Genomic DNA, 20,626 nt, shown 5'->3' with positions numbered 1-20,626 from the left:
AAAACTACAAAAATATCCTTTTTGAGAGATTCTGATGCGTGCGATGCGTGAACGGTAAACGTTACGCCAAACGACGTAGGTATGTAGTATATTGGAATTGCAGAATTGTTTTTTCTTTAAAGTTCTATAAAACAGTCCGCGACAACAAACGAATATTTATTAGGTCGGCTAAGTCGCGGACGAGGTCGCGCGCGTCCGCTAGTACTATTTAAACTACCAAATTAATAAATATAATTAGTCTAAGTATTACTTAGTTTTTGTTTGATAGTTTTAAAGATGTAAATTTCGATTAATGAGACGGGTAAAATATACTGCACAGAGGCCTATACACTTTGTTACTTGGAAAAAATACCATTGAGCTTAGAAGACAAACTCATGCATTGATACCACAAATAGTTCCCAGGTGCGAGCTTTGCTTAATTAAAATAGCGCCCGGAACTAGGTTACGACATCGATGGCGCGCGTGGTATTGAATAAAAATCCCAACTTTCACTTGCGCTAGTTGGACTTAATAGATCGCTAGATGGAGGTACAGATTTTACCATTGTCTGTGGCAGTAAGTTAAGAAATTTTACAATTTTCAAAATTGTAAAGAGAGGTGTCGTTTTTTTTCAGAGAGAGGTTGCTGATTTTCTTGGGGTTACTGTTTAAGCCATTTACTGTAAGCTGTATACGCTTGAATGAACAGTGACTAGCTTTTGTTGGAGTGCATACAGAAGGCAGTTGTTCTTGAAGCGGCTCGCGTAGTGGAGGTTCCTCACCGTGTAGCCCTGACCGCCAGTGGCTTGGGAACACAAACGCTCCGCAAGCGGAAGAGTGCTTTTCTTTGATTCATTTTTATATTAGTGTTACTTTAAATATAACTAGCGGACCCGCGCGACTTCGTCCGCGAATGAGCACGCTCAAAAAGGATATTTTTTGCAGTTTTTGCAACATTTCTCATTAATTATAGTAGCCATTGGTCGTAGCATGATATTGTATATCCATAATTGTTACTATCAATCCAAAAGAAGAAGTGAAGAAATATGTCCTTGATCTCCGACAGTATTCATCAGATCTTAATAAAATTAGACGATACATGCTTGGTAGTACACACTGTGAAATAAAAAAAAGAATTTTAAAATCGGTACAAATTGAACGGAAATATGTAGTAAAATTGATAAATATTTACATCCCATTTCTCGGAAGAAACTTATTGTTTATCGGGATAAAAAGTATCCTATATGTTAAACCGAGATATCAGCTACCACTATACCAAATTTTATTCAAATCCGTTCAGTAGTTTTCACGTGAGGCCCGGATAGACAGACAGACAGACAGACAGACGGACACATATAAAATACAAATCGGTTTTGGACTCAGTATCGATAATAAAGCATCCCCCGGTCTAAATTTTCCAAATATATTAAATGTACAGAAATCTTCCAGTCACAGTTTTATTATAAGAATGTCATAACATTGTAGAAAAGTAAAAAAAAAATGATAGGAAAAATAATAATAATAAGACTTTATTCAGATGTGGTTTGATTTTGGTTACACACAAGATTATTACTGTATTTAAAACAATTATTGGTTTACAAATTTAAACTACTGAATGCATTCAAATTGAACTTGTGATGATCTCAGTTAAGGATCCTTTTAAAAAAAATCATACAATGCAAAGGGATTTATTTCATTAGTTGCGAAGTTGGACCCAAGTATGCAGCGGTCAGCACTCCTTTGTGAGATGTCCTCACAATACGTTCCGTCTCAAGTGGTACCAACATCTAAAGCAAGAATCTATTTCAGACGTTCCTCAAAACTGTATAATAAGAATTTAATGTCATTTTTATAATTAGAATTATATTCTTATAGACTAATGTCTACATTTGTGTTGGCACACAATTAGTGCTCTTTCCCACTACAAGTTAGCAATTAACTTCTTCTGTTCCTTGTCTCCGTACTTTGTTGGCCTGAACCGACCGTTGTACGTGTGGACTTATGGAAAATGATGTTGCAGTCTAAGATGGTATCGGGCTAACCTGTTAGGGATGTGGCAGTATTTATATATACATAGGTTTTTTGCGCATCGTCGCGGAGCGCTAAATCGCTCGGCGACACGTCTTTGTCATTAGGTTGGTAATTAGCCACCGCCGAAGCCTATCAGGAGGTAAGACCAACGAAAATTCATAATTCATATATTTCCAAATTTCCCCAGCCGGGTATCAAACCCGGGACTAATGCTATGCCAGCGCTCAGTGCACCAGGAATGTCGTTAATAAGTAGACTCTCGAACAGTGGCATGCACTTCATACAAGCACAAAAGCACTGCCTACCCTAAAATTGGTCAAAAAGGAGAAGAATTTTTCCATTTCATGCCACCTTCCTTCGATATGCATACCCTGGTCAAAAACCCGTTGCATGCCACTGCTCTCGAAATACTACATCTTTTTGTAGGTATAATACGTTGCATAATTTAATTAGCTACCGAAGCACAGCATGCAATTGTGTGGGCATTTCTGAATAAAAATCTAAACTAACGAGCATTTTAACTGAACCTGTTATAGCAATAGACGCCGTTTGAAATTGTGCAAGACCTTCCACGTAGCATTATGCTCAAATTGCTACTTGCTTTTAATATTCCACGCTATATTGCGCTATAATATCTACTTATTAATGTAGCTTATTTTACTATAATTATTATTTCTTACTGATTCGGGAATCAAGGTAATAATAGGCGTTTGTTCATCATTATCTTCCGCAGCCTATTAAAGTCCCACTGTTGGGCACAGACCTTCTCTCTCATAGGGGAGTCGGTTTTTTAGAGCATAGATCATGCTGCTCTATGACTATACCGACTTTTATCACAAGTTAGTGGTAATAGCTGTGGCCTGTGACCAATGGCATAACGTGTGCTTCGAGTTACGGACACCGCCAATACTAACTCCGGTATAATATTGCTTTATATAATAAAACTTTTTAACAAAATATCATAATAACTAACAATTTTTGATCCAACCTACTTTTCGGAAATCCATGATCTATTATATATATATAAAAGAGAAAGTGTGTGGGTATGTTCCGTATAGGCTCCGAAACGGCTGGACCGATTTCAATGAAGCTTTCAGGGATTCTCCGGATTGACCAGGCGAGTAATCTTATAAAGTTTGGTGACGATCGGAGCACTCCTATTTTTGAACTGTCAAACTGTCAAATACAGCTTTTATTAAAAATTTAATGATGTAAGTTTATTGTTTAAATAAAATAAAGCAAAATCTAACCCGGCGAAGCGGGCTGGGTACGCTAGTATATAATGAAAATTAAGCTTATTTTGCTATACTCCGCGAAAAGCAGTAGAATCTGTATGGTGTAATTTATAATTTCTTCAATCCTTATACTCCTTCATTGTAAAGTCATCATCTCACGAGGATGCTCCGGTTTTGGAGCGAAACGTGTGTAGAGGGTACATTAGAGACTACGGCCTTAATCCCTTCTCATTGAGAGACGAGACCCGTGCTCTGTAGTGGGCCGGCAATGGGTTGATGTGATAAATAAACTAACTAACTTAATTTTATTAATCTTAAATATGGAGCGGAGATGGCCTAGTGGGTAGACTTCCTCCTATTACCGTTGTGTAAGTATAATCGGTTTGTCGTCAAATCGGTCGTACCAACCGAACGAACCGATTCCATGCATCTCTTACTTTAAGGACTTTTTTTATCTATGTAATTATACGTATCGAATTGCGATTTCCCGTCTCTCATTGTCTTATTCCACTAGTTAAGGTAGCCTGGAAGGGATCACTTTTAGAGATAAGGCCGCCTTTTGCACATAATTATGTTCAAGTGAGTGTTCCTGTGTGTGTTTCCAATATTATGCAATAAAGTTGTTTAAATAAATAAATTTATAAGGAGTTATGTGCGGTTAAAGCAATAATATATCTTTTTTTTTAACAGTGAAGGAAAATATCGATAGGAAACCTGCCTGAGAGTTCTCCATATTGATATCAAAAGGCGTGTTCACACCATACCAGCATTATGGATTACGGGATTAAAAGATAACGACAATTTATTATTCACTCTTAATTTAAATTCTTTTAGTGTTAGTATTCTTTTAATTGGAATTAATTGGAATTATTCTTAAATATACGCGTCAACCAACGACATGAACTTTTGCACACTTTCAAGATCAGAAAAGTTGCATATGTGGGACCCGTGCTAAGGGCTCCTTCAACTTGTTATGATGAGAAAAGTTGCGGGAAGAAGAGGCGTTGGTCGCAGAAAAAAGTCCTGGTTTCGTAACATCAGAGAGTGGACTGGAATCGCGAGTGCAGCAAAATTATTTCGCCGCGCAAAAAATGGACATGAATTTACGAAGCTGACTGCCAACCTACGCTAGTCGGAGAGGCACCGCAATAAGAAGAATCTTAAATACGAGTATTCAACGAGAATAGCCCAGTGAGTAAGATTTCGGCTTCCTTATCGGTTGGGCTGGGCTCTCGCGCACGCACTCAGATTTGCTCGGCATTGAATAAAAACCTATACATATCAGCCTGTTAGCTACACTTCTTCTTGTATAAACAATAATACGAATGCATGCGTTAATAAGCTGTGAACATTGGCACTATAAATGTTCGTAAAAGTTCTTAGACTTGTTAATTTATTATGCACATTGAATAGAAAATATTTATAAAATACTAAGGTTTTAGTAAGGGGAACATGAAACGATTACCACAAATAGTGGCCTGATTCTATTACAGACTGATTGAATTAACTTCGGAAGTGAGTTGCGACCTCAAACATGCGTGCGGTATTGAATAAAAATCGGAGCTTTTGATCTCCATTGTTTCTCTGGTAATAAAGGTAGATGGCGCTACAAATATGATTAGAAAGAGTTTTGATGACCTCCCTGGATTAGTGGTGAGCGTTGTGGTGTGGTCAAGTGGGAGGTTCCGGGCTCAACTCCCGACGGGGGAAATTTGGAAATTTATACTTATATGAACTATTATTTTGTTGTCTGGTGGGAGGCCGCTTACCATCATGAAAATGAGGGAAAATGAGGGAATTAGCGTTTAGATACTATGCCGTGTAGAAACCATAGGATTGTTTTGGTCAAATCCATCCGTCATAGCTCTAGCAATTTAGCTTACTTACCATAAGCTGATATTGCGGTAAAGATCTCACTTGCAATAGAATAAAAAAAAGAATTCGAAGCGCATGAAGATTTATTATTTCCTAAATTATATAACACTCTTCGATCACTATATCGGAAAAGAAGTAAATCATCGAATACTCAACAGGAACCAATTTCCTCGACACCCGTCTATGATACTTTATACAACGGTAAATAAGGAGCCATTTTGTAGAACAAATTGCACGAAGAAGCCTAAGAGAGGGAAATAATTCATAGTAAATAACTTAAATTACCTAAGATATCTATGTCAAAGAATAATAAAAACACCTTATATAATCCTAATAGAGATTAGATGTTCATAATATTAAATATCTTTGCATCATCATCATCATATCAACCCAATACTGTTCCACTACTGGGCCTGTCTCCTACCATAATGAGACGGATTTATTGCCGTAGTCCACCGCGCTGGCCCATTGCGGATTGGTGGACTCCACACGCCTTTTGAACAGTATGGTAAACCATGCAGGTTTTCTCGATATTTTAATTGCTCGAAAATTCTATTAGGAAATGGTGATAGCCCAGGATGCAGGCCTTTGACTATACTTTCAGGGGGTCAAGTTCAAATGCCAGCACGCACCGCTTACTTTTCTAAGTTATGTGCGCTTTTTGCAATTAAAGATCATTTAACAAGTATAAATAATAAATTGAGGATCATGTTAATTTGATTTATATGTGTACATATAATACTCTAATATAATTTTAAGTTTAATATTACTAGAAAAGTAACGTATCATAATCTTTGTAAATGATTTTATGAATAAATTTCTAACAGATTCTGTAGACTTAGTCATAAAAATTTTATAAAAATTCTCTTTATGATATCATAATCTTGCATGTGATATAGGTTCCCAGTTATTAAATGAAATATACGAATCTGCTCTAGCTAATACGTAGTCGTAAAATGAATGCTTTTAAATCTAGATCTGGCTGACTAATGTGAAAAATTATATTCACCGCATTCAGAACCCTGAGTACTCACGAGATTCTATTAAATTATTATACAAACCTAAAACATTTATTCCTTTTCTTCGTTATGTTCGGTATGAATGCTTCCTGAATATTATAATCTGTTAAGATTAATGCTTCCTAATATCATTATATTTGAATTTGTCTTTCATTTATCATCTTCATTCAGACCTTTTCAAGGATGGCTTCTAAAAGATTATGCGCTGCGCAACTCATTATGGAAACATTCAAACCAAATTCTTTCTATTCCGTTTATCGTTTCATTAAGCACATCCACAATTTTACTCATATAATTAAAATCATCTCATTGGAATTTGGAATCTACATTATATGAAGGCCTTTAATTATTAGACTAAGATTCAGACTTAATTTATCATCTTCATCCAGAGCTTTTCAAGGCTTCTACGAGGATAATATGAAAGTCATTGTGGGGGTTAACAAAGCAGATTTTACTTTGAACACTTCTACACAAGCGTATTCCATTTTAAACCATTAATTTTCATCTGGCGTGATAGCGGCTAATTTATTTTGAAACAGTTGATAAATGTTTGGAACCCTAACTAAAGATCCATTATAGAATCTTTAGCGTTTAGAAAATATTAAACGCTAGAAAGAAATTCAAGTAAAACAATTGTATTATAATAAAACACACATTACACCCGCAACATCGCCGCAAGAGAAGTGTTAAGCGTATCTATTTACGTACATTTATCTCGAAATATAACATTATGTTTATGCAATTTAAATTTAGAAGTCGCAAGTTTGTTAAACGGTGAATAAAATGTTAGTTTTACTAATCAAAAGATTTGAGGCTTTTTTAATGCTTTCATGCATTGATTTAATATTTTATTATCGCTTTCGTGATATGTATTCTTTTGTTATGCCATTATGCCGAACTTGCATTTTATAAGCGGAAGCTCTTTCTATTTTAGAAATAGGAAAATTACTAGATACTGTTGACAAAACAATAATATTTGTTCTCTACGGGAATATTAAGGGAATGGTAAAATATTTTTATCTCTTGTAGAACAAAATATTACTAGTGAACTCTTAACTAAATTAAACGATTATTTAATATTTCAGTAGATCCTTGTATCTACCAAAATTTACTTCATTCTACCTCCGATTATATTATCTTAATTAGAAAAGAAAAAAATAAGCTTAATTTACTATACTCCGCGAAAAGCAGGAGAATCTGTATGATGTAATTTATAATTTCTTCAATCCTTATACTCTACACCAAACAGATTTTCGGCAACGTCAACAATTATTCATAAAGTCAACATCTCCTGAGGATGCTCCGGTTTCGAAGCGAAACGTGAGTAGAGATTTTCCTGCTATTCGCGGAGTACCGGTACCTATAGCAATTTACGCTTAGTTTTTATAATATATCATGGAATTCCGCAAAGTAACGCATGCTTCTATCCATTACCTCAGATTACGCGAACTGATCAATGGCGAACAAAAGTCAGTATATACATTTCTAGAAAAAAAAAGTTTAAAAAAGGTTTAATAACCTCATTACGATAAAATAAAAGAGCTTGCACTGTTATCGTCGTGAATGGTATTAAAACGGTCGTGTGGACGGCTGCCATCTCGTTACCGAGCCGTGTTATTTATACAGAAGATGCGGCATCATGACTTAATGAGACTTTTATTTATAAAGTCGCTCTCACAATGGGGACTTTAAGGTTGCATTGTGCTATTGTTACGTTTTATTTTAAAATGAGGATTTTGTGGTACACCGCTATGTAAATTGGACGTTAGCTTCGCAATAAGAGGGACTCGTTAGTGTGAACGTGTGCACTTAGCTTTTCTATTTGGCTATGCGCTACCTATTTTAAAACGTGAATCGTGATACTCTTTCGTGATATTTTCATTGCTAGTAGTAAAAATGTTTCTGCATTTGTGTCCTTAAACTCAGTACAAGGTACAACTCTTCAAAAAAGTTAAATGTCAATAAAATTAATGAATAAATATATTACCACAATGCACACATCACCATCCAGCCCCAGAGTAAGCGTAACTTGTGTGATGGGTACTAAGATGACTGATGAATATTTTTATGTATGTATGTGTGTCTTATTTACATAAGTACTTATAATATACATAAAAACACCTAGACACTGAAAAACATTTATGTTCACCACACAAATATTTTCCAGTTGTGGGAATCGAACTCACGGCCTTGGATTCCGAAAGCAGGGTCGCTGCCCACTGCGCCAATCGGCCTTCAATAAAATACCTTGCTGGTTGGAATTGATAATTTTATTGAAAGAAAACATTCATAAAAACATCACTTGTGTTTATAGACTGCCTATCTAGTCGAAATCTTTTTAACATCTTATAAGTTATATTATAAACGAGCTAATCCCGTTAACAAACTGTTTTACAGTTTTACTTCAGGTGTGATTGAGGTCAAGAGCTATATACGTAAAAAAAATATGTATTAAATGGCGCTGTCGTAAAGAGTAAATAAATTCATAGTAGTGAATTCTCCGCAAAATAATATGAAATCGTTTACGTACCGTTTTATTTCCTAAGTTTTTGACGCGGCAGTTCAAGTAAGCGGTCTTGCCAAGTAACGCGGTCACATTCTTGGAAGCCGCCAAGTCGAAGTAGGGTCCGGTCCGTGGGGTAGGTCGGGGGGCGTCGATTGCCACCCCTGGCCGAATCACGTTTTCCGCCGCTGGTGGTGAAGTCGCCGATGAATTCGAAGGCAACCCTTTGCCAAGTTCGCGTTGCGCTGATGACACTGCGGACAAAAAATATAGTTACTAGCGGTCCCTCGCGACTTTGTCCGCGTATAAGTCAACCTCAAAAGATAGACATACGAGTATGCTATTGCAGGCTTTTGTTAGAACTTTTAAAGGGAAGCAATTTTGTAATGAATTTATTACAATGTTTCGTTTAGTACTGAGTGCTATGATTTATTTCCTGACTTCCAAAACGAGGGTTATATTTTTACTAGATATGTGTGTATGTAACGGCATGCTGATTTGGCTATGTCACCAGGTTACAAATGAGCGAATGAAATGATTATTATATAATAAAAAATGTTACTTTTTACTGTACAAAATTTCTCTATATAACGTTTGTCACTTTTCAGTTCGTCCACCTATCCAAAAAAACACGTCAATCTTAAAACACCGTTGCGCGGATTTTTAAAGGAAAATGCGTTTGGCGTTAAAGCCTAACAAACATCCATCCATCTATTTATCCATCCATCCATACATACATCCATCCATACATACATCCATCCATCCATAAATCCTTACTCACAAATTTTCGCATTTATGATATAAGTACGATGGTTCGCATGCATTCGATCGCAGTCCCATATGCTTTGCGACTCGCTGTTATCTGTGAATAGTTATGTCCTTTATCTCCGACAATATTTACCCGATCTTCATTAAAATTACACAATACATGCTTGATAGTATACACTTTCAAATAAAAAAAGAATTATTAAAATCGGTTCAAATTTAACGGAGCTATGAAGTAAAATTGATAAAAAATTTAATCTCATTTCCCGGGAGAAGCTTATTATTTATCGGGATAAAAAAGTAGCCTATATGTTGACCCGGAATATCAGCTACCACTATAGAAAATTTTATTTAAATCCGTTCAGTAGTTTTCACGTGATGCTCGGACAGACAGACTGACAAAAATTAAATAAAAATCTGTTTTGGACTCAGTATCGATTAAAAAGGATCCCCAAATGTTCAAAATATATTAAACTAGCTGTTGCCCGCGACTTCGTCTGCGTTTGATTTTGTTTTTAAAGTATTCAGTATCGCTAGCCTTAAATGAGTATAGTTGTATATACATATAACATGTGACTGTCAATTAATTATAGACAAATAATTTGCAATAAAATAAAATTGTGACTTTACTTAAAGATCTAAGCTATCCTATCTCTTAAGTTGGACCAGACTGCCCACGGTGTGCCAATTTAATTTAAAATCGGTTCAGTAGTTTAGGAGTCCATCGCGGACAAACATCGTGACAGGAGATTTATATATATTAAGATTACAGGAATCTTCCAGTTTCAGTTTTATAGGTATAGATTTTGTCTGTCGATGATGTGCTGTCCGTAGTCGCAGTGTCCGCAGAAAATAAAGGTTTTCACTCACAAATTGGGAGCCCATTTTCGTTTTATTATTTTATAAGATGAGGCATCCATGATATTTTAAATAATTATTTTACTACAAGCTTCTGAAGCTGATCTAAGGTACCTTGTATTTCAGCTTCAGTGCCTTCACCCTCTATAGTTTTTTTAGCTTAAAAATTATACATGTAGTTTTATTTTAGCGATCACAATATATTAATAAATAATTATAAGACTTCCTTCCAACATTTTGTTTTTGTTTATATTTTTGTAGAAATTCTTGCAACAATACTGTTTTATTAGGTTTTGAATAAGCCCACTTAACAAATTTTTCTTGTAATATGTGGTTTACGCTGTTGACGCCGCAGTGAGTATTTGTACTATTGTTTTAAATCAATAAATAAATTTAATGATGATGAATGTATCCATCCGGGAATCGACCCGGTACTTCCACTTAAAAAACCCCAGCGCTCACCAATGTGCCAGTAAGATCGCACATGTTGAACGAGTTTTTACATGTCACAGCGAACAGAGAGTTCCGTTGTTAGCAGCAATTCCTAACAAGTGAGTAATTAACCGCAGCTTTAACCCAACATGAATGCCTGTGTGGTGAGCTCATTGTTGTAAATTTGTGTAACATGGCCCAGACCTGTACACAGTGCGCTAGTTTCGCAGGCATAAATCACTGAGAATTTAGTAATTGCCCTAAATTTAGGTGATGAGAATGTAGCTCATTTACCCTTTCTAGTGTGCGTAGCCGGTCATACGTGACTAATGTGTAGCCGCCATTTTGCGGTCTCGATGATCTAGTAGTTAACATGTTTTTTTTTTTCTTAGAGTCATAATATCAAAACATGACCGGCCTACTACAGGACACAGGTCTTATACCACGATGAGAAGGGATTAAGGCCGTAGTCCACCACGCTGGACCAGTGCTGATTGGTGGTTTTTTAAAGTAAGTGTACGACCATCGTTTATAAACAGAGTAACACTTTATAGGGCATGCAAGGAGCACGTCCTGCAACATAACGCACTATGTCTATAATCACACCGCCCTACGGACCGGAATACGGTATTGCAACAATGCTGCTTAACGGCAGAAATAAGCATGGCGATAGTACCTCCCCGGACGAGCTCTGTCACAAGAAGCTGTACTACTACTAAAATATTTATCCTGGTTTTACTACTGATTCCCATCATCTCACTACCGTGTAATTCTTATGTACGCATCAAAAGTACCACATAAGGGCCTACTTGAATAAACATATTTTTGACTTTGACTTTGACTTTGATTTTGAGGTCCTGGGTTCGAATCCCGTGTTGGGCCAAAGTTGAGGTATTGTGATTAGAATTTTCAGTCAAAGCCCGTAGTTAGGAAATTAGTGGAGTCAACCCCCGTGCCTCGGAGAGCAGGTTAAGCCGTCGGCCCAGGTTATTATCACTAACTTGAGAAAATAGTCGTTAAATATTAGATACAAGATCTGTTTGGTGGCGTATAAGGATTGAAGAAATTATAAATTACACCATACAGATTCTCCTGCTTTTCGCGGGGTATAGCATCAAGCTTTATTTTCATAGTCGTTAAAGCCTACCAACCCGCATTGGAATATCGTGGTGGGTCTATGCTCTGAAATCGTCTCTTTTATGAGCGAGGTGAGTTAATAGGCTGCGGATGATGAGTTTTGGGCCCCCATTTTAACTTAGTGCTGTGCTTCTGGAATTGGCAGACTTTGTATTGAATACGAATCCATACTTATATTATTAATGGGAATGTTTGTCTGTATCTTTGTTTGTTGGTTTGGTTCAAACGCTGCACCGATCTCAATAAATCCTGGAGACGGGCATTGGATACATTCTATCCGGGAAAATAAGGGTTATAACAAACGTGGGCTAAGTCGCAAATGTAACTGCTAGTTATTTTATACTAATTTAAATATATTGTGGGCTGAATAATAATATTATCGGACTATTAAATTTTATGGGAACAAAGACCAACCAAATTGAGGATAACAATAATATCACGAAAGTAGATAGAATTCTTTGTGAATATTTAATTAAATAATAGCTTACAATGTACAAAAAGTCCGCGCTTTCTATAAAGTCCTAAAAGTGTAATGCAATCGAATTTGAAACGTAATGCCTTTGCATAAATGCTAAAATCCAGTGCCGCTTGGTTCTTTTACATTAGCCTTTGGGCGAATGGATATATAAATTGTATGACTGCTCTGTTTTAGGGAACGCCCAAACATAATATTTGCTTTGCCAATGCCACTTCTGCGAAGTGCTTTTAACCCACGCATTTAAGGTCAGTTCAGACTAATACAAATTGATAGGGAACAGAAAGGAAAAGTAACTTAGTAAGTTAACTTTTTTTTTTATAGTAATAGTTGACGGACCAAGCGCATGGCTCACCTGATGGTAAGTGGAAAACTATCGCTTATAACCAGAGCAATACCTCGCATGGCATGCAAGGAACGCGTCCTACGCAAGAACCGCCCTGTATCTACCTAGGGCTTACGTGTTTAGCGTCATGTGTTCACAAAAATATATCAGAATTTGAGAGAAAATGTGACTGCAATAATTTAAACGTTAAAAGCAAATATAAACTTGCAGTTCAATACACTAGACAACACAAAATAAGCAATTCATTGAAAGGAAAATGTTTACAATTTGACAATAAAATACCGGTTAATAACTTGGAGATGGCCTATTGGCGCAGTTTGCAGCGACCCTGCTTTCTGAGTCCAAGGCCGTGGGTTCGATTCCCACTTCTGGAAAATATTTGTGTGATGAGCGTGAATATTTTTCAGTGTCTGGGTGTTTATATGTATATTCTAAGTATTTATGTATATTACTCATAAAAATATTCGTCAGTCATCTTAGTTCCCATAACACAAGCTAGGCTTACTTTGGGGCTAGATGGCGATGTGTGGATTGTGGTAGTATATTTATTAATTATTTATAGACATGCACGAAATGCGATAAATTTACGATAAAAAGTTTCGTTCAGCCCAACACTAGCTAATATAAATGAGAGTAAAATAGACAACATTAAATAAGTTTTAATGGTATAACTAAGAATGGGATCCAGATGATAAACTTATGCACTGATAAAGTAAAGATCACTTAAGTTGGTTGATGGTCAGTGTTAGTAGTCAAAAAGTTAGTTACAAAATATAGACATAAATAAAAACTGCCTAGGATACATGTGTGTTACGTATACCCACGGGATAGCCATAGTATGTCTGCTAACCAAGAAGCGGCCGTATCGCATCATGTTCAAGTTACGTCCGCGCAGCGAATTCCGGAGGCTAGCTTTGAATTTGTTCTCGCTCTTGTTGTCTCCTAATCCTAAGGTTGCCTGGCAGGATTGGTTTTAAGCGATAAGGCCTTTTGTATTTTAATCCAGTTTTTGTGGTGTACAAATAAAGAGTTTAAATAAATAAATAAACTCTTAGACTTATAAATTTATATTAGTCTTCACATATTTGTATTCTGCACCCTGCTCCAACCCTAAATATAAGTTGTTAAGTACAATACAAAATTGCGTGTTTGATTTCTCTTGTCTGAACGTAGCTTTATACCCAGAAAAGTTAAGATAAATGTAATTGTAGTGTAAATTGAAACGTAAGCGAAGTTTTGATGAAAATGAAATAAATATGTTTAATAATTTTACGACAATATTTGTTACCGTTCCGTTGTATATATGGTAACTACAGGGCAGAGGACTTCTCCCACAATAAGAAGGGTTTAGGCCGTAGTCCACCACGCTGGCCCAGTGAGGATTGGTGGACTCCACACACAATTGATAACATTATAGAGCATTTAGGTTTTACTCACGATATTTTTTTTCACTGTTGAAGCAAGTTATAATTGAATTGCTTAAAACGCACATAACTTAGAAAAGTTAGAGGCGCTGGTATTCGAACTCGGCCCCAAAAAGCCGCTAGATTATTACTCCTTCTCGGTCACAGATAATGCATAAACGATTTTACTGCCACTAAAACTATTCTTGTTTTCTATCCAAAATGTGCAAGAATGAGGGCGTAGAGAATTGAAAGTGTGATTGGTGGGGCTCAAGTTGTATATTATGTAACGTCATAACTTGTATTTCCTAAAATAGGTTTTCAATATCAAAAAAAGCATCACCGATAATGATTTTCGGAGTTGTCGGTGTTATTTATCTTTTTGTATAATGTATACTAGCTGACCCGTGCAATTTCATCTGCACCAAATCGGTTATTACCGTAAAACGATAAAAATGACATTTCTAAAAATGAATCCTAGCTAGATCGATTTATCGCCCCCGAAACCCCCTGTTTACTAAATTTCATGAAAATCGTTGGAGCCGATTCCGAGATTCCAATTATATACTCGTATATACAATAATTGCTTGTTTAAAGATATAAGATAAGATATCACTCTACAGGTCTACCACCAGTGGTGTTTTAACACGACGCCTACTATACCCATCGGAAAATAAATCATTTATTCAGCGAATTCGAAAACATTTCAGTATTTTTGTGAATGTACCTGCAAGAAGTTCGTTACGCAATCTCTTTGATATCTTTGTTTCTTTGATTACAGATTGGTTGCCGATGTAGACATCGCATACATTTGCATAAACTAAATTTCCGAATAGAAACTAGATAGGTGCGTATTTTCGACTTCTACTGACGTTTTTTTTTATTATATTGAATGAAATATTTTCGTTTCTGATACCAATACACGATCGCATAATATTTATTAAACTAAAGCTTTCAAGTAACATGATATGATGGCATCTTATTATTCATGAAAATTAATGCTTATCTAATAATAGGTATCAAATTGGAATGTGGCCTATTCTAGAGCACTTTGAGGCTAGATGGCGATGTTTGTATTGTCATAGTATATTTATTTATGTATTTACTTACGATATTAATCTCCAGGACGTAAAGTATAAGTCAAATTTCTTTAAGACTAATACAGTGGTTAAGCTGAACATAAGTAGCAAAATAACGGATAGAGAAACAATCAGAAACAATATCACATTAATAAAAGGTATTACTATTATTTGCCGACCACCCTAGCGCAGTGGTGAGGACTTTGAAAAACCAAAAGTAATAAGAATCAGTAGAGGTTATAGGTTCGATTCCCGGCAGGGTAATTTGAGAATTGGTTAATTCTGAATTTACTGTGGTCCACTTCGGTCTTGGCTAGTTACTTCGCCACCAACAAAGACGTGCCATCAAGCACTTTAACATTCCGTTTTAACATTCAGGATAAGAGATAAAATAAATTTACACCCTTTCATAAAGTAAAACAAAACTGTAACATATTGAATATTATACATATACCGTCTTAATATATTAAGAATACGAGCCAACATTGGAAATGTTTGCCTTCCGCATATATATTATATTGAATTCAGCAAACATCCGCTGCGAGCATTCGTTTGTACTGAAAATTCAGAATACTCTTTATTCGAGTAAACCTTTACAAGCTCTTGAATCGTCAAGTCTGTCTGTTTGCTAATGAGTCTACCACCTTTCGAAATAACAATGCTATACAAGAGGAGAAAACGGCAAGGAACGCAGTGATATACTATTAATTATTTTTGCATATGAATTACGTACCATTTAAGATTATTATGTGATGTTTTTAAAGACGAGTTCTCATTTCTCAAACGGGTTAGCGATCGCTGTGGATATTAGTAGTATAGCTGTACCACTGTACTACCATCAACTGCGCTTGCTACAATACAGAAGGAATAGGGATTTTAATTACAGTGCCGCTATAGTTTTTCTGCCGTGGTTACCAGTTTAATTTCAGGCGCATGAGGCTTAACACCTATGCCAGTCGATGGAAACAGTGCGGCACTTTGTCAGGGCCATTACACCTGGCAAGAAACTTGGTATCCTCAATAAGGTGAAGCGGTCAAGGTTCGATAGTGCATGGAATACAACTCCCATTTACGGGATGGCTTTACCAAGTATCAGCTTGATGCATTGGATTCGATCGCCGTGCTAGAAGACTAATCGGTGGTGACCTAGCCAATAAAAAACTTCAGAGTTTGTAGCATCGGCGCAAGGTTGTCTGCCTTTCGATATTCTAAAAGATATATTTCGGAGAGTGTGCTCAAGAACTTTTCGATCTAGTTGGCAAAAAGTTGAGGGGGGCCTCACCTTTTTACCATCGAACCGCCTGGCACCGTAAGGATCTGCATCCCTACTTGGTTGATTTACTGCGGACGCGTGCGAAGCGCTTTGTATCTTCGTTTCTGATTCGCACCGCAAGATAGTTACTATGAAAAAGGAAACATAGATTTATCCTATCTTAAGATACTATAGTTCAATGCCTTTGATTTCGAGGTAAATCCTAAAAACCTATCAGCAGTGTTACAATATTGTAGGCTACACCCCTGACTATTGAGACCAGTAAGGGCTCTTTCTCGCCTAGAACTTATCACACGATTGCTCGCTCTGTGTAGACGGCTTCGTCGTTTATACATAACTTTCCTTACTCAGTGCTAATTTATTTTACGGAAATTTCATAAACCTAATAGCACAATACAATTTTAAGAGCGGATTCATGTGAAACTTAATTTAATTTAGTCTCTAAATTTTCATGTCATCTCGTATGAGAAAGAATTCCTTTTTTGAATTTTTCTCCGTCAATGTAACTATTTTTAATAATTAAATCAATAGTTTAACAGTGGAATTCTATGGATACATAATGAAAATTAATCTTAATTTGCTATACTCCGCGAAGAGCAGGAGAATCTGTATGGTGTTATTTATAATTTCTTCAATCCTTATACTCCACATCAAACAGATCTTTGACAATGTACCCTCTACGCACGTTTCGCGAGCATCCTCAGGGGATATTAACTGTATAATGAATGACTGAAAACATTTTTTTTCTCCTGCTTTTCGCGGAGTATAGCAAATTAAGCTTTATTTTCATAAAATATCACGGAATTCCCCAAAGTAACGCCTGCTTCTATACAATATCTATGGATACACGCTACCCTTTTTTTATTAGCGAATGGCAATACTCTATATCGCCTAGGTACTCTGTAATTAAAATAAATCAACCATAACACTAACTTACGTCATCATCATATCTACAATTAGACGTCCACTGCTGGACAAACATCTTTTGTAGGGAGTTCCGACGCTACGCCTACCTGCGACGCGCCTAATGTCGTCCGTCCACCTCGTCGGGGTCGACCAACGCTGCGTTTACCAATGCGGGGCTGCCATTCCAGCACCTTGGCACCCCAACATCCATCCCTCTTCCGAACTATGTGCTCCGCCCGTTGTTATTTGCACTTATTTAACTTACGTACCAGAATAACAACCTCCATTACCAAATTACTGATAAAACTTCTTTAATTGCTAAATATATCACGACCTCTATCATGATTAATGGGCGGTTGAATGAAATAAACGGGCAAAGATGCGCAATAATAAAACTGACCATTACCGAAGTAAACAATATTAGCGAAAGAGTCGTTGCCATAAATTCAGGGGCAAATGCCCCGGTTGCGACAGTTGGCGAAATTGCGGCGAAAGATACATTATTTCTGGAAGATACAATCCCGCAAAAAGGATATAGTTTATCCTATGCGCGCATAGTTTATGAATTTCTTACAAATAATAGTATATACGGTGATATTTTATGCGTCTGCAAGACGACAATTCCAATCCATCCGATTTAAAGTGTCGTTAGACAGTATTCGTGTATTCGTAACAGTTTTGAAACAGGTGCTGAAATGAAGTAGGTCTATACGTAACTACATATTTGCATATTTTTTTTTTTTTTATTAGCAGTTACTATCACCTTACGCTGTATATTTGCATTATACAGCGTAAGGGGATATTACTATCCCCTTACGCTGCTATTCTTTGAGCCATTATACGAGCAGCAAGTGATGGCTCAAAGAATATGACGGGCTAAGGAACTGAACACAAACTTGAAATGTCTCCTATTGTCACATGTAAGTAACAACTATCATCAGGGTTGAGGGCTTCACTCGCTCTGCAGAGCTCAAAGTCATCATGAGTTGAAATAGCTTGACTAGGGCAATAGACTAAATATAAGCATTGTTGCAACTTAGCCGTTCTACAACTAGTTGCAATTTATACCCTGTTTGTTACTCATTGATGTGACAAGGATAAAAAGTAGGTACCTAGGTCTGTGCATCCAGTGGCTTGCATAGAGGGTATGCACAGGGTATGCAGATGATATAAAATAAGGAAAATCACCCGGACGAGCTATAAATACTTAAGGGTAGGCTTTTAATAACTCTTACAAAGCTAATCCTTAATTTTTTTTATAACTCGTACTGGAGATTTTCTTCATTTTATATCATATACCCTGTTCATACCCTCTATGCACGCCACTGTGTGCATCATATATATTTATTATCACAACAACCGATGGACATCATTTTTTGGCCATCTTATCCAAGCGCTACGGTATTGTATCGCTTTTATTTAGAAATTTGACCTCTCTAGCAGGTCCCGGGTTTGATTTCCGGCAGGGGCAATTTGGGATTTTATAATTTCAGAATTTTCTCTGGTCTGGTCTGGTGGGAGGTTTTGACCGTGGCTAGTTACCACCCTACCGACAAACGACGCTAAGCGATTTAGTGTTCCGATGCGATGTCGCGTAGAAACCCATTATGGGTATGACTACCACACTCCCTAACAGGTTAGCTCGCTACCATACTAGACTGCATCATCCCTTACCACCAGATTACAGTCAAGGGCTAACTTGTAGTAGATTAAAAAAAAAAAGTTGGGACCCGAACATCCATCGATCTTCCCAACTATGGGAATAAATTTCAACCTATTGCTAACTCTGGTACTACCAGCTCATTTCTGATTTCTTCGCGTAGAGAAACTCCAAGCTTCAGCTTCCTTTCGTAGAATTTGATTATGTATGGTTCGAGTAAAATGAATAACTAAAAGTCAGATAAGTAAGTATCAAGTACGAGGTTTTAATGCCCGTAGACCAAGCCAAGCAAGAAAATCCGATAATCCAAAGAGAGCTATTATATTTTTATCCACAAAAAATATTTCTTTTATAAATACACGTTAGTACTGGAGCGGAATAAGGGCTGAAAGCACACACCGCTTATACTTTAAATGTTGTGAAAATAACTGTTTGTGAAAATGTTTGACTCTTTGCTTGTAAAAAGAGGTCATGATGGAACTACGAAATGAATAAAATATTCATAGAGGTAGTTTAACATTTTGTAGTACAACGGTTTTATTTCCAACCTCTCATTACACCTCACTCCCGCGGTTTCTCACGCATGTACTCTTCACTTGTATCATTGTAATTATGAATCTTTACTGCCTAGTCTTTTTAGGGAAGTCCACCAATCCACACTAGTCCACCGTGGTGGACTGCTACCTTATCCCCATTTTATTTTGGGAGGAGACCCGTGCCAGTAGTGGGCCAGTAATGGGCCAGTAAAGACTTGATATGATGATGATAAATACCAGAGAAGCACGTCTTTATATACTGCTGATTTTACATTCGATCGATAAAATAAGTAAGTCTTCACAACTTCACTTAACAAATATTCATTGTAAAGTCAACATCTCCTGAGGATGCTCCGGAACGTGCGTAGAGGGTACAGTGCCAAAGATCTGTTTGGTGTGGAGTATAAGGATTGAAGAAATTATAAATAACACCATACATACATTTCTATAGTCTAGAAAAATAGTATAGAAAATTAAGTTTAATTATCATAATATTTCATAGATTTCCGCAAAGTAACGCCTGCTTCTATCCAAGTCTTCAAAATATTTACTATCTTCGCACAGTACCTTTTCCCCAAAAACCGGGTAAATTGGAAGAATGCCTCATGGTATTAAGGTGGCCTCTGTATAGTGTTGGATTAAAAAAAAACAAACAAAAACATTTCTTAATTGATTATAAAGGATTAAGACCAAGATTCGCTACTCCTTCTCCGGTTGAAGTGACTTTGAATTTCCTTATCAAGTGCTACAGTAGTTTTATAAAGTTGGTAAATAATTAAACTTGTGATAACTATAAATTCATTTCATTGGGATTTTTACAAATGCGCCAATAATTATTACTTAAGTAATAAATCGTATTTAAGAATCAATTGAAATTATATTTGATTCACAACCAATATTCATGAATTGAATTGGTGGTGATATAAATACGAGAGCATTTTCGATACACTTCAATCCTGTATTGACTCGAACCATGCTAACATACCTTCCACTGTCTTAGTCGCTATCACAAGCGATACTATTTCAATGTACTTACAAGTACAATGTTATTTCACGTTGAAAATCGCAATAGATATTACATTTAGAACTAGGTTTTTGAAACGAGTGAAAAAGT

At 36.4% G+C, this 20,626-nt stretch overlaps 1 protein-coding gene across 1 annotated transcript in view; it reads right to left on the bottom strand.

Moving 5' to 3' along the window:
- Positions 1-9,405, bottom strand: part of LOC120623976 (tyrosine-protein phosphatase Lar-like) — a 33,502-nt gene extending 24,097 nt beyond the window's left edge. Inside the window, exons 1-2 of the mRNA XM_039890273.1 lie at positions 9,396-9,405; positions 8,670-8,896 (exon numbers count right to left, since the gene is read on the bottom strand). Of these exons, the coding sequence (XP_039746207.1) occupies positions 8,670-8,896; positions 9,396-9,405 (237 nt within the window). The remainder of the gene's footprint in view (positions 1-8,669; positions 8,897-9,395) is intronic.
- Positions 9,406-20,626: the final 11,221 nt, after the last annotated feature.

This window comes from Pararge aegeria, chromosome 5 (assembly GCF_905163445.1).
Source record: "Pararge aegeria chromosome 5, ilParAegt1.1, whole genome shotgun sequence".
NCBI classification, from domain to species: Eukaryota; Metazoa; Arthropoda; class Insecta; order Lepidoptera; family Nymphalidae; genus Pararge; species Pararge aegeria.
This window is presented reverse-complemented; position numbering and strand designations above follow the sequence as displayed.